Genomic DNA, 16,122 nt, shown 5'->3' on the forward strand with positions numbered 1-16,122 from the left:
ATATGCTCTCATAATGAAAAGAAAGAAAAATGCCCACATACTTTTACATAGCAAGCAGAATGATAACAACTATGCTACATTCTTATGCGTTGAGTGATATCATTTCGACTCCTTCAAGAAAAATAAAAACATGCAGCACTATACAATGGTTTAAATGTAAATATACGTACAGGCACAAAAACATGAAAAGCTGCTAAACCAATAGTCCAAGTTCATTGTTTTAGGTTCCACACATCTACTTTCAATGAGGTAAAATTACATTTCTTTCCTCTAACCAGAACAGCAAATGAAAGCTGCCCAAATAGCCAATACCAAATCCAACTGCATAGTCAGGGTTATCTGGGCTGACATACAAAGCCCGAGATTGCTATCTCTCTCTCCAAGACATCCATTTTTGATGCCTCTTACTATATAAAGCCTTATCTAGTCTAATTCAAACCACTGCTGCAAGAATAAAACTTAGAGCAGTTAAAAGGGGGTGGAGGGGGGAGGCTCATATGCCACATTGCTCAGTTTAGAACTCAGTCTAGAATGCAAGAAAAATGATCCAAAAAAAACTTCCTGCAAAATGCTGTTCTGCCAAAAAGCAGATCACTGCATTGATTTCCCCCCCGGTAATTCTAACTTTTGTTAATGCAAAACAGTGTTCTAATTAATTTTAGAAGAAAAGGAGATCCTATTTCTCTATGTGAGACAACAGCAGAATTTAAACATCATAATAAAAATGTCAGACTTCCCATTTGAATGCATACATTTGACCCTTGGTCCACTTTGGCTAACTTTCTAATTCTACTAGGTCAGATGTCAGATAAATTGTAAGGGAAAAAATGAAATTTAGGTCTTGAGTCTCAGCTGACAATTTAAGTTAATCGAATTTAAAGCGAACATAAATTTAGCCAGTAATGTCTGACCACAGAATTTAGATCGTGAACATATAGTAAATACTCTCAAAGCAAGAGTATTTCACCCCAAATCATTGCAAAAACCACATAAAATACAATAATACAAAAGATAGCAAATACAAAAAATACTTTACGCTTTTTCTATTCACTTTACAGTGAATACAACATTCACTTTAAAACTAATACTTTAATCTCAATTTCCCAGAAATCATACTGCTATAATAGTTAAACTGACAGGTTTGTTGTTAAATGAAACATAAATAGAAGAGGTTTGTTTCACCTTCACATGGTGTCTTTCTCATGCAGACCTCAGATTTCCACAATTGTATCCCTTTAAAGGATTTGATATGCAGGAAAAGAAGAAAGGACGATGGTAAAAATTTCATTTTAGAGCTTACGCAGACTGAGACATTCATATTATACAAAACGCTAACTCCATACCTTTTACTGACGTGTTGGGTGGAGGTCCTTCCATTCTCAAGTTCCATGGAGGATCCCCTTGATTAGCAAAGTCCCTCATTTTTAGATAGCTAATTGTAAGTCGGATGATGGATGCCTTGTCAAGTTGGCTTGTAATGGCTGCAGGCAGCGGCAACAATTTTGCCAACTCATAGAACTCAAAATTCTCCTTTCCCCGGCGAGAGCGAGCAGCATCTCGGGACTTTTCCTTTCTCAAGGCTTGTAAACTGAAACAAAAAAAACAACAAAACAGAATATTTATCAGTATTAGTGTTCTGTCACAGTTGGCCAATTCACGCTCTTATTGCTGGGTTCCTATACAAATTACCTCATTTTCCAAATGCTCGTGTGTGCAGATATATGAGTACTTTGATGGTACTGTGTTCTCTGTATATTTGAACTCTAACAATGGTATTTTCTTTTTCAGAAGCAGCTAACAAATTAAATAGCTGTTTTTAACTCAGAAAGCTGTTCCCCTCTTGGTCCCTGTCCTTTACAATTACAAATTCATAGGACAATTGGGTTGGTCAGTGCCAGGGACTACATATATATCTCAAATCATAGCCCATCTTTGTATCAGACTATGAAAAAGGTTGTTAAATCTGTTTTGAGAAACTGTTTTACTCACAGGGGAGAGGACTAGTCCCTTTAGTCAGCTGGGAAGAAGCTAATGACTATTCACATTCTTCTGCTGCAGCATGATTTGGACTCCTGACAAACAGGTCCCAGCGAGAGGCCTTAAAGTAGGCAGCTAGCCTTTATCCTTGGAATATCTGAAGTGGTGTTTTTTTGTTGAACATATGTTGCTATCTTAACTAACCACTATATTCTCTTCTTGCTCAGGAAAACCAAATCACATTCAGATTTCTATTTATTCCAGAATACCACAATTTGAGGGAAACTTGCTCTCTACAGGTTGTACAGCTTTCTGGCCATTTGGGTTGGGATGCTAGGGATGGAGGAAATCCTGAATTGTGGGATTCAGTATATAGCTGGGACCAAGAGACTCAATGGCATAGGTTGCCTGAGACAGATGTCTCAGTGGTGACTCTAATCAACTACATGGAAGTGAAGCAGGCTTGATAATTTCAGCTAGGGAAAGCTGTACAGTGTTTACATAGGCAGGCAGACTTGTTCTGATGTTTGTGTCTGCCAATTGGTACAAACTACTGAGGTCAAGAAGTTACAGCTATCCTTTGCTGCAAAGTTTATTCTTGTTTTTTCAAGAGTATGGCTACAGTATCATTCACTAATCCTTGATTTTTGACAGGGTGGGAATTCAGACATTCAGTGAGGGTATGGTGCACCAATACCTCTCTCAAGTTGCTATTATACTCTCCAAAATCTCAGCTTTCATTAAAGAAAGTCTTAAGAACCTGATCCACAACAGGACTAAAGTAGAATTTAGACACTGAAATCCAAAGGTACAATCCTGAAACCCCCTACTTAGCTGTCTCCTAATCCTACTACAGAGGATTCAACCTCAGCTGGCCCCATGGACTAGATAAGGGTTGCAGGGCTGGTCCACAGACTGGCCCTGCGTACTACATGCACTGTGTGCCCTGGACCACCCCGCACACCAGGTGCAGCACCTGCTGGCTCCAGCTCTGCAGACCGCATGCAAGGCCAGTCCACAGCACACCCTGGATGCAGTGCCCACCCCAGACCAGCCCTGGCTGCTGCACAGGGCCAAACTATTGGTCTGATCCAGACCAGCCCCAGACCTAGTGCACAGGACCAATGCAGCATGTGCATACTCTGGCACCCAGACCAGCCCTGCATGCTGCATACTATACACATCTATGACTGCCCTGTGTGCTGCATGCAAGGCACACAACATGTCCATCCCTCTGTGGGGAATGCAGAGCATGCCAGACTGGCTGTACATGCCAGATGCAGCCCATAGGGCATAGGGCCAGCACATGCTGCATACAGCACATGGAGCTGGCCCAAGACCCATGGGCAGCACTGTGGGCTGGATGATAGGGCTCCACAGGCCAGATCTGGCTGATGGACCATATCTTTGATATCCCTGCTACACTATATTATTGTAATATTTCCTTGGTATCAAATGTTCTGCTTCTCTATATTCTGAAAGGGCTGAGCAGTTTGGTTCCTCTCTTGTTCAGGTCTCTTAGAGATTGAGAAACTAGGTATTATCTTCCTGAGAGACACTGACTTAGTAGGCATATCTTGATAACAAATACCATACACAATTTCCTAGTGGTGGCCATTTGTGTTTAAACAAGAACTGAAGATGATGTTGCTCCCCACTTTTGTAGTAGTTAGGTTATGCCGGATGTGGGAGACTCTGGTTCAATTCCCATCTCTGTCCAAGGCAATTCAGATATTTCTCACCTCTGTGGAAACTGCCGTAACTATTTACCTATAAATATTTTAAGACAATGGTAAGGGATTTGCCATCCCTATTTCTGAAGCTGTTCCACTTTTCAGGAAAGAATTCAATAATCATTATGAGACTCTTCAAGTTATTATGAGACTATTCAAGAGACACCAAAAGAGCATGTTTGACTGTGACTTACTGAATAGTAGGCCTGTGCGAATAGGGAAATATTAAAATTCAGATTCAGCCAATTCGGAGGACAATGATTCGATTCAGATCACTGTCCTGAATCAATCTGGCCAAATCAGCTTTGGAAAGATTCGGCACCGATTTGGACAGATTCGGTGATTCGGATCAGCCAGGGTGAGGCAAGCACAGCTGGGTGGCTCCTTTGGCCGTGCCTGCCTCTCCCTGGGCGGGGAGAGCCACAGGAAAAGCCCCCATGGCTGCCCTGTCCGGCCCCATCCCCCTCCCAGCCCCAGCCATCCGGCACTAAAAAAAAAAAAAAAGCCCCACACACATGGGCTGTAGGAATGGCTATCAGGGGCCTCTGGGCACTCGTGGCAGAGCCCCTGCGCACAATGCAGTGAGAGGCAGTGAGGATCACCCCCCTCCTCCACTTGGCAGCTGCCCCATGGCGCAGGTGCAGCATGGCTCAGCAGGGTGCTGTGCATTGTCTGGGAGCTGGGGTCACTGGGGTTGAGCACTGCTGGGCTCCAGCTAACAGCTGAAGCCACTCCAGCTCCCAAACAGCACACGGCACCCTGCCAAGCCATGCTGCACCAGCGCCATGGGCCAGCTGCTGCTCAGGTGCCAAGTGAGGGAGGTGACCCCTACTGCCCCCCCACTGCGTGAGGGGGGTGCTGCCTATGGTCCAATCACTGCTCCTGCAACCAGTGAGGGAAGGACTTTTTTTTTTTTAAGTGCCAGGAGGCTGGGCCAGGTGGGGGATAGGGCCAGGCAGGGCAGCCATAGGGACTTCTCCTGCAGCTCCTCCGGCTGTGCCTGCCTCTGCCCCAGTGAGGGAAGTCGCAGGGACTCTGCCCTGCCACCGTTTGCCAGCTGGTGCAGGTGACGCGGAATGTGGGCATGGCAGCACTGGGAGCGGGGGCTATGTCCTGCTGCCACTTGCCCCCTTCTGCCTAGAGCAAGCCACGCTCGTATCCCGCTCCGGCTGGGCAAGCAGCAGCAGGACAGAGCCCCTGCTCCCAGCACTGCCATGCCTGCATCCCACGCCCCCTCTCCCCAACTAACATGCCCCTGCCTTGGCCAGGCAGCTTGTTCCAGCCCCAGCTCAAATCCCTCCCTCCCCAATAACCTTTTCCTCCCTCGCCCCCAACAGACTTACCAGCTGGAGGCAGCTGTCAGCTGCCTGTTTAGTCTATGGCTGAATCTCAGAATCTTTTCCAAATCAATTCATATGCTTTGAATTGATTTGGAGCTTTTACTTGGTCTCCCAATTCAATTCCGATTTGGAGATTCGGTCCCCGAATTGGGCCGAATCTCCTCCAAATTGAATCAGCTACTGAAGCTTTGCACAGCCCTAGTGAATAGGGAGTTCAGTTGGAAAAAGGGAATCTTGAGTTCCAGCCTACGTTATGAAGACTGTTTATACATTTTACCCATTATAGCTTGTCCAATGACCAACTAATTGTAAAATGGATAAACAGCTTTTATAACTAGAATCTACCAGGCACACTTTTCCCAGGTGGATATATGAATGCTCAGAAGCAACTTTTGAATTTCTCTCTTGTGAGAGATCAGCAATAAGTACTTCACCAAGATGGTATACCAAGAGTTCATAAGTAAATATGGAATTCGATGTGAACTACATCCCATACAGAAGTACAAAGTGGAGTCCAACATGGACTGGAGCACAATGCAAACTAAGTTATCTCTGGTGACTTGCGCATTAAACTCCAATTTGCTTCCCCACCATGGGAATGGCTAAAGCTATTGATGATGCTGTTGTGGCTCTTGTGGGCTGGGTCTTTGAACCAGGACATATTAATTTCTTAACTAAGGTATAACAGTGATCTACACATCTTCTAATCTCATGATCAAGTCTCTGTATGGTAATAGGTCCTTCCTCCCATATCTCCCCATATGTTACAGATAGTATACTGAATCTTCTGAAAGTCTTTTCTTACCAAATTTAATTGCTATGAGGAAGGGCATTTTGACTGACAGCAAAAAACCAGGGCACCAGAATCTCATAAAGAATGCTCATTAGCATGAGACTTGGATCCCATGAAGCCTGCCTTTCCTAGCAGAACAAAAAAAATCAAGACGACCCGAAGAAACCACAACTACTCAAAAACTACTTTAAGTCTTCACAAAAAATTAAGCTGCAACCAAATACCTAATAAAGACTATCTGCATAAGGAAGGAGTCAAGCAGAGGATGATATTTAAAAAGAGACAGTTGGAGAGCTTTCAATGGGTCTAAATTAATTCAAGCCGGCAAGGTCTCATGAACTTCACTGCAACGTACTGAAGGACCTGGCAGAGGAGATTTTGGAGCCCTTGGCAAGGACTTCCCTGAAGTTATGGGAGAAGTGAGGTTCCAGAAGACTGAAAAAAGGCCAATGCAAGGCCCCTCTGTAAAAAAAATAAATAAATTAAGAAAAGGTAAAAAGGAGAATCTGAGGAACTACAGACCATTTAGCCTCACTTTGGTACCCAAGAAGTTACTGGACCATATCCTCAGAAAGTCCATTTGCAACCATCTGGAAGAGAAAAGGCCAATTACAAGCACCCAGCACAGACTTACTAAGAACAAATCGTGTCAAACAAACTTGATCTCCTTCTTTGATATAGGAACTATAGGATGAGGGGAAAGCGGAGGATATAGTGCGTCTGGACTTCAGCAAGGCTTTGCACATGACCTTCTCATAAACAAATTGGAGAAATGTGAGCTGGACAAAACCAGTATAAACGTGGATACACAACTGGCTCAATATCCACAAAGCAAAGGGTAATTATAGATGAATCCATGTCAGAATGGCAGGAAGTTTTGAGTGGAATCCCATAGGGGTCAGTCTGAGGACTAGTGCTATTCAATGCATTATTATTTGTCTAGATACTGGCAAAGAAAATATGAGCAAGTTTGCAGACAACATAAAACTGTAAGGATTGCAAACATGATGGAGGACAGAAGAACAATTAAAAAGAATCATGACAGACTGGAACGCTCAGTCAGAGCTAAGAGGGTGAAGTTCAATGCTGACAAATTCAAAGTGCTATCAAATAATCAAAATACAAATACAAAATGGGTGACACCTGGCTGGATGGCACTGGGAGTGTTGGTGGATCACATGCTCAGTATGAGCCTGTAGTGTGATGTAGATGAACAAAAGGAAAATGTGGTTTGGGGATGCATCAACAGAAGCACTGGGTGAAAGATGCAGTAAATGATAATGCTTCTCTACTTGGCACTGGTTAGCCCTCATATAGAGTACTGCATGCAGTTTTGGGGTCCACATTTTAAAAATGACATGGAGAAACTGGAGATGGTCCAGAGGCAGGCAACAAAAATAATAAAAAGCCTGAAAGGCAAATTATACAAAGAGAGGTTGAGGGAAATAGACATGTTCAGCTTGCAGAGAAGATGCTTAAGAGGAGACAATAGTAGTCTCCAAATACCAAAGGGGTAATGTAAAAAAGCAGGAAAACACCTTTTCTCTCTGGTTGCTTTGGATCGGATATCAAGAAAAAAATTCTTCACTGTTAGAGTAGTGTGGCAATGGAATCTCCATCATTGGAGGTGTTAAAGAGGAGGTTAGACAAGCATTGGTAAGGGATGATTTAGGCATAGCTAGACCTATATTCTGTTACGGCTATTTCTTGCACTTCTGGGCTTTTCTGGTCGCTGCATGGGACTGAGAGGGAAATTTTTTCCATCCTGTTGCTCTATGTGTCAGTGTTTTTTTAACCTTTCCTCAGAAGCTGCAACCAAGGTTGGGGATTCTTACTGGGGTATGCCAGTGCTTCTCTTGGGACTTGAACTCAAAGATTCCTGGCTAGATGGTCTTACCCTTCTGCTCAGGGTCAGTGTGATTGCTATTCTTGGAGTCAGGCAGGAATTTTGCCCCATGATCAGACTGGTATCAACTGTAGGGGGGTTTGCATTTCTCCACAGCAGGGGGTATAACCTTCTTTCTGGGATCTTCTCAGAGTACTTTTAACAGTCTTTGCAGCATAATGATGTTGGGTGCTGTGGTCTCTGTTTATCTGTGGCAGATTAGGTTGTTATGTATTCTGTTGTGTCAGAATTGACTGTGTAGTTTTGCTAAGAGGTCAGACAATGGATTTGTATGGAATGGTCTGGATAGGGATATTCCAGCCTAAGGCAGCGAGTTGGATTAGATGACCTCTCAAGATCCCTTCCAGCCCTACTTCTCTATGATATTTACCATGTACTTAATACAAGTGGACACTGTAGAAGTAAAAAGTTGATCTGTCCTTAATGTAATTGTGAAGAGCAGAAATTACTGAGGCTTAAGTAGCGATTCTAGTTCTCAATGAAGAGAGTCCTTCACCAGTGATGCAGGTAGTAAACTGTTTCCATATATTTTTGTAGATTTTTAGGATAGAATCTCCCACTCAGATTACAAGAGGGTGGCTTGAATCCCCTGAAGGCAGAAAAAGTCCATCTTTGCTAGTCAGGATGCCATCCTCCATGCTGTAGTAGAATGTCTCTGGGATAGGCCACCAAATCCTCCTAGGCTGCTGAAAAAGAAGATCTTGGGCTACAAGCAAAAAATACAACTGCTCCTTTTCATTTAGACTAGGGGCAGAAGTTACACATAAACCGGTTTAAGTGATCAGAAACTGGTTTAAACCTGTAACAGAACAGAAGCTCAGTGCATGTAAACCAGTTTCAAAATGGCTGAAACTGATTTAAGATAAACCTGGTTGAATGTAGTATCACACTTAACTGATTTGGGTCAAACCAGTTTATGAAACTTCTGTCCCAGACACCTTCCTGGTTCAAGTTAAATCACAGTCCCCCAGCATCCCAGCATGCTTTCCAGCCCTGGGCTGGGCTGTGGGGTCTGCTCCAGAGAGCAGGGCTGGCCCTGCCCCTCTGCTCCCTAGCTGGAGCAGTGAGAGCTGGCTGACAAGGGGGTAGGTGTGGTAAACCCTGCTAGGGATGCAGCTCATTCTACAGGGGCTGGGCTGCCCACTCCCCTCCCCTCCCCCAGCAAGCCCCATGTGGGGTCTGGGGCCAGAGAGGGGAGTTAAACACCCCTTTCCTCACTCAAACTTATTGCTGGCTGCAGCTGTGGACTACAAATCCCTGAGGCATCTGGAAGCAGGAAAAGGAAATGATAAGCAACCCTGAAGAGTCCTGCTGCTGTAAGTCTGACTGCAAATCCCAGAGACCTTGGGGGCAGCAGAATAAGGAAGTGAACACACAACCAGAGAGTCATACTCTAACCCCCTCAGTTTATGGCCTGAGCCACTGCAGGCACATGGTTGTATTTCCTGAATCAAAAGTAAATGTCTGTTCACTTATGTTTCATTTTAATCTGTGCAGTTTAGACTAACTTGCAAAGACTGAATCAATTCAGCGTCATGCTTTTTAACGGTCTGTACTTGACCTTACAAAACACTGCTGCTGAAACCACATTTGAAGTTTGCTAAAACAGTAAGAAATCCTGGTCCGGTAACAGTTTGCCAATAGCAGGCAAATGACAGCTACTGCCTCTGGGACTCTATCCTCAGGTAAAAGAAGCCTGTTTTGGAAATCAGAATGGGCAGGCAGAAAGGCTCCCTTCTGGTTTGAACAAAAGGACTATGCTAGATGTAGCAAGCAAACAGAGATTATAGTGGCTTTCATCTACTATAGCGCCACATTAGTTTTGTCTCTAGAGAGAGAGACAATCTCAAAAGAGATGTCTGCTTTCTCCCAGCTGAATCAGGTGTGAGGCCAGATGATCTCCGACAGGAGAACCTCTTATAAACTGCTGCGACCATTGATCTTGAACTGCTTTCTGAGGTATGGTATTTGCTCACACTCTGACTCTCAGAGAGTGTCGAGCAAATATATAGGCCCTGGGTCTTTTTTTCTTCGTGGGGCAAGGAATTGAGGATTGTATTTTTTTATTATAAGCCACAGGACAACAGTGACAGGATACAGTAGTTTGATAATTAGCTATTGAAGGCCGGAGTAATTTTAATAGTGAACCATGACTTAAGAACTTCATTCCATTTGTGCCTATTGGGATCTGAATACCTGAGGAGTCTGTGTTTGCCAGTATCAAATCATCAAGCCAAAAGTAGTATATAGAAAAGGTATTAGGACTTTCTGTGTCTTTGGCAATCCCTTATAGTTAAGGATGATTGTCTCTCACGATTGTCTTATCTGTGGGTCTGAAGATGACTGATGAGGCTGATCCAGCATCAACAGATTCTGTTGCAACCTGGGCACATGTTTCCATGAGGGGTGGGTGGCTCTGGATTCTTGATTTGGTCTGTGACATGCTGTTTCTGCGACTCCCACTTTTCCATCTCTTTATGTCTTTGTAAGGTTCCAAAGTACTAAGATCCTTGTAGCAGACTCTTCCTCCATTTGGGGTGGTCTTGGACTATAGTCTCCCACAAGCTGATGTCAATGTTGCATTTTTTCAAGTTGGGCTTCAGGACGTTCTTGAAGCATTTTCTCTACCCTCCTCTTGAACATACACCTTGACTGAGCTGGGGGAATAAAACTTGTTCTGGAAATCTGGAGTCATACATCCAGACAATGTGGCAAGCCCAGTGAAGCTGATGTTAGATAATTGTTGCTCATGGTGTTCCCTTATGAGACAATGCTGATGTTGGTGCATCTATCCTCCAACTGGATTTGAAGGACCTTCTGCAGATAGCATTGATGATACTTCTCCAACAACTTGAACTGTCTCCTGTATGTTGTCCAAGTCTTGTTGATTTTTTTTGTATCATCAACAAGGCTAATGGATCTTTACCAGGTGGCACCAGTTCTGTCTTCAGTGACACTTTTGTAGTGACAGTGACAAGCAGTAGTTGGTAAGAGATTGGCTTGAGAGCCTGGTAAGATAGCAATTATAAGCCTATAAGAGATGTCAGATCTCAAGTCAGAGCTGCAAAATGCATGTTGGGTCTTGTGATAAAAGCTGTTCTTGGTATCCCTCAACTGAGTACCTCCAACAAGTCTCCATCCTGCTGACTCAAGGGACTGAGAAGCCAATGAGTCTGGAATGTAAAGCATCTCTCCTCTCTAGTGTGGGCAGTGAATGTTTAGCAAGCCATACTAAATAGGTCTTGGAGAGGCATAGAAGGCACCAAATAGAGGCATCAGTCTCCAGACTAAAGACACAACTGTCCTTTTGGAGCTCTTAAAGAACTTAAAGAACAAGGAGTCCTCATGCAGGTTAATCAAGGCTCCCTGGACAAGGACAAACTATACATGCTGAATGTTTCTGTACTATTTTATGCTAAGAAAAGATTTACCCTGAAGATGCAAAGACCTCTAGATTCTCTTCTATTATTCATGAAGTTCCATTCTTGCTCTGTGGGGAAGCTGAAATGGTTGGGAAGACACCATTCAAAATAGATAATAGGATGATGACATCATCCACATGTGAAATCCATCTTACACCATCCAGCTGTTCAAAGTGGTTCCACAACTGGATGTTAAAGGTGCCATATCCCATAGATGGCAACACTAAGAAGCTTCTTTAAGAAGTTTACAGCTGCCAGCAATACATGGTTCTGAGAAACATGCTTAGATAAAAAAAATCACCATTTTGTTTAGAAAGGCCAAGCTTATTTAGATGGAAATTTCTAAACCATATAAAATCTTCCTTTTCTTCTGTGACCTTTACAGTTAGACTGAGGGATAAGGAATCTAGTTTTACAGGTGGTAGAGTGCAATAAATAGTACTGATTACATTTTTAAAAACTATGTATAAACATTTCTAAAGTAAATGTTCTATAAACTGCAGCAGATGCAGAAGACACAACAGTGTTTGTGGTATAAACTGGCACTCATTTCAGATGATATGCATAATTTATTCATAGCTTTATCACTCTTGTGGTTATTTCAACTTTTTGCCGGTATAACCTTAATCCCACCATGTATTTTATGTAGTCTGCCTTTGACAACTGTAGTTGTGCTCATGTGCATACATAAACATGCACACACCTGATACAGACCTGTCACTTTATAAGCTGCATTATTACAGAGTGCTTCATTGGTTCTGATCTACATTAACAAGAGTAACAATTATTTAGGTATTTACATTTGACTCAGTTTGGACAATCTACAAAGTAAATTTCACTATGCTTAGTGCTACAAGTCTGTTTCAAGCACAAAGGAGGAAGGCTTAGGTTTAGAACAGCAGTCTATTTCTAGTTTGAAAAATACAATATTAGAAACATTTTGTTTCTCATATTTTTAATTCAGACATAAATTTTAAACTATGTTGTCCCTTTAAAACCAACCCTAAACACAATTCAAGAATCACCTTAATAAGATTCTTTTGAAATGTCAGTTTTCCCATTTCTGACCCAACATAATTACAAAGGCACTACATCCAATAGTGTTTTAAAGTGACAGCACTATATTTGTAATAAATAGTGATTGGTTTGGAGGGCTAGAGCAATAAAATAAGGCTTGAGGGATAGAAAGGCTGCTGAGACTATGATCTAATGGCTGAAGCAAATGGCAAGCATAGTTTTGCATTAGTCTACTGCCCATTTCCATTCACTAGCAGCAAAGAATACAGCAAACTCTTACAAAGTGTTACAGTTATTTTTTGTAATTTTACTGAAATCTTCCATGTTGTCACAAGAAGCCCTACAAGCTCATTAGGATCCCAGAATCCACCTCTTTTATTTTCTCACAGAAGTGTACAATGACAAGACAAATTCATATCTACTCCAATTCAGCTGCTGTATGCTACCAATGAATTTCTGAAGCTCTCACATCCAGCAGAAGCAGACCCAGGTACAGGACAATGATAATATTTAACAACACCCAATTAATGCCTATGACAATTGTTTATAGTTATATTTTGATGATTATATAATCAGTAAAATGTGTTTCATTCATCCAGTGATCTCAAAGTGCACTATACACATGCCTCAGAATATTCACCTTGTTAAATGGTTGGTTTCATCAAGACAGGTGGCGGGTATCCCTAACCAGACTATTCTTTATCATCAAGGTTGGTGCTCTCTTTTGGGAAGGTGTGAGTTTGAAACCATCCCCTGCTCAGTAGTATAACAACATGGCTAGGTGCTTGGAGCAGCTACCACATTCAGGGCAACTTCTGGCTGCCATTATACCATGTGATCACAACTGCAATCATGAAGCTCCAGGAGCATCCATTTTTTCTGTCCCTGCCAAATCGGCATCCAGGATGGCACCCTACATTACACCACTGCCCCTGGCTAAAGAGGACCTAAAACCTACATCTCCCATTTCCTAAGCAGGTGCTCTGTACATCAGGCTGTGGGGCAAAAGGTGTGCACTGGTACAAACTGCCTGCCTTCTCCCTATTTAAGAGGTGCTGTGCTTTATACTGAAGGTAATTCTGTTGTGACTTAAGTGTCCTCATTCAGGCAGGCACCACCCCTCTGTGAAGTCTGGATTGCAGCATGACAGTCATCTCCCTTGAAGCCCTGAGTTGGACATTTCAGCTTTGAGAAGGAGAGGTACACATGCATTTGCCTAGTATTTCCCATTGGCTTTTTCTGCAGAAGCCAACCTGCTGAGTACCTAGATTATTTGCATTGCCTTTGACAGGCACCTAGGTCTCCCCATTCACTAAGAAGAAAGCCAAGTACCTAACCTTTTTGATATACACCACTCTCGCAGGCCAAAGTAGCTATATTTTAGCATTGCAGCACTTAAGTGGAGATGCCTACAAAGGTCACTTTGGATGTGGCCCTGAATTTTTCATCACTCCCTCATTTAGCTACATTTCTAAGGAGATACTATGGAGGCCTGCATTCAGGGTGGCCAACTATAAGAAAGGTGAGAATTCAAGATGGCTCACATCAAACACTATGTAGAAAATATGTCCCTTAGTGTCTGGATGGGACTTACAACAATCTGCTGTCTATGACCTAACAAATGTCCTGCGCCCCTACACCTCACCTTAATTTATTAATGATCTCTCATAGATTAAATAAACAAGAAAGACTGAGAATGGAACAGTCCTGGTAGAGGTCCACTATAGAATTTAATTTAATTATCCACAATAGATAACTCCTTATACTGTTTATGCCACCATGACTGTCAGTTATTTTTTGTCCACTGTACTACCACATGACTTCTGACAGGCTGAGTTCAGTGCAGCTCAATACCTTATTAGTGCAGCAATTAGGGTAAAAAAACCCCCAACCTGTTCTACACACAAGCATGAAAGAACCAGGAACCAGGTTTAACAACACACATCTGTATGTCAGTACGATAAGATGTGCACTAAGACTGGCGGTGGCAGGAGTCAGCCTTTTTGGTGGTAAAGTTTACCATTATTCATGCACGGCAGCAGACAGTAGCTGTTTTTTTCTGCCCCTACTCCAGGTTGGTGACCAGGCCAGTTGCCTCTATTGCCCTCCCTCCTAGTTACACCACTGTTTCTGCTATTCTATTAACAGTTTGAATTGGAGGAATTTTCTCAGTATAATAATCACAATTAAAGAAAAATAAAACAAAATATCCAATATTCTTACAGGATGCAAATCTGCATTTGAAATTAAAATCATCTCTGGTCTTGCAAAATGATGGCTCAAATAGAATTAAACTTGGAAAAATAGATATTGAAGCAACACTCATTTCATATGCTCCAATTTGGGTGTCTTTTGCACTTTACTATTCTGATCTGACTTTTCTTTAACCTTTTTTTTCTTTCCTTTTAATTCCAGTGTCATATCCATAGATACTTCCTTTCCTCTACAGGTGGTATCTGAACTCAGAGTTTAAAAACTTCAAGATTGCTAAAAAAAGCAACCTTGTTTAAAAGAAAATGATACATTGGAGATGGAGAAAGATTCCCAAAAGCAGGGCATGGTAGTAGAGTCAAAAGCCTTGTTAAATTTTACCTTTTTCTTTTTCTCTCTCCTTCTTTTTTTTTTTTTTTTTTTTTTTTTACTAAAGTACATCTGAGAAGTCAGTCAGACAGATTTTTATGGATTTTCCTACTTGTTTGCGTAGGAGATCCTAGCATTGCACAGTTCTCCTATTTATCAATTAATCTGGCATGCAGCCTCAAAGGAAGAAGGTCGACCTGTATTAAAAATTCAACCATCAAAAATTCATCAAAGACTGCTGCATTTTAACTCATGAACCTTTGAACACCTGCATGCTTGTCAGATCTGTGGTCATAGTTAACAGTGGAATCTATAGTTATTACAGTATCTATACCTGCCCTGACTTGAGCTGCATGAGGAGACTCAGGTGAACATGCAACAAAATCCACTGCGCCACACTGCTTTTTTCAAACTGTTCTCCTCAAACGAGATACTTCTGACATCAGACTAACTTCGAAGTCAATCAAATCAGACCCTCTGCGTCAACAAACACTTTTCAGAGGCATTCATTTTCCCATGCCACAAACATCTATGTTCTTACATGGCAAAAGTTAGCTAAAAATGTAAACAAAACCATTATCTGGCATTACCATCAGTGGCACAGTCCATAAATTGAAGCCCTTTATTGCTGTCCAAGAAAAAATAATGATTTCAAAAGCTTTTCTTTAATACGTGAAGAAAGCTGTATAGTATATGCTGGAAGTTAAAGCTGGAACCTTCAAGTTCAAGGTAAGAACTCTGCTGCTTAACTAATGCACTGCTCATAGCTGTCATCATTAATTTATGTTAGCCTCTGTAAACATCAAGAGTATAATAGGCCAATTTCACAACTAAATATAGATGCACATTTTGCCCTTATATAAATGGCAGATTGCTGCTGTAGATCATCACTGCAGCAACACGTCAGTAAAGATGCACTGTTTGATGGTCTGATGCTCACACAATATATAAAACCAGTTGTAATGGTTGTTTGGAAGCAAAGTGTAACATAGCAGCAAAATTTCATTTGTTCCACAAACTCAGGATATATTAAGCTTGGCTGACAAAGACTGTTTGATGTGCTAAATCAGTTTGACCTTCATTTTTGCTTTATATTTCCCATTTAACACATGAAATGACCATTATTTTTTCTCTATATAAGAAAATATCAGAGAATTGGATATCATTAAAATGTTGCCTTCCCTTATACGTAGGAAAGAATAAGTTTTAGACACTGTGTTCTAACAAGTGTGTGTGTGTAGGAAAGAATAAGTTTTAGACATTGTGTTCGTGTGTGTGTGTGTGTGTTTAGACATTGTGTTCTAGTGTGTGTGTGTGTGTGTGTGTGTGTGTGTGTGTGTGTGTGTGTGTGTGT

At 42.0% G+C, this 16,122-nt stretch overlaps 1 protein-coding gene across 3 annotated transcripts in view; it reads right to left on the reverse strand.

Moving 5' to 3' along the window:
* The window catches only part of NPAS3 (neuronal PAS domain protein 3), a 992,068-nt gene that overhangs the window by 702,401 nt on the left and 273,545 nt on the right, over positions 1-16,122 (reverse strand). For 2 of the 3 annotated variants that reach the window (XM_019518905.1, XM_019518907.1), the window contains 2 exons: positions 1,344-1,588; positions 1,183-1,233 (listed from right to left, as the gene is read on the reverse strand). In XM_019518905.1, the coding sequence (XP_019374450.1) occupies positions 1,183-1,233; positions 1,344-1,588 (296 nt within the window). The remainder of the gene's footprint in view (positions 1-1,182; positions 1,234-1,343; positions 1,589-16,122) is intronic. The other variant, XM_019518906.1, reaches the window with a different exon arrangement.

The sequence above is a fragment of the Gavialis gangeticus genome, unplaced genomic scaffold (genome assembly GCF_001723915.1).
Source record: "Gavialis gangeticus isolate Ggan-Ray unplaced genomic scaffold, GavGan_comp1, whole genome shotgun sequence".
Classification (NCBI taxonomy): domain Eukaryota; kingdom Metazoa; phylum Chordata; order Crocodylia; family Gavialidae; genus Gavialis; species Gavialis gangeticus.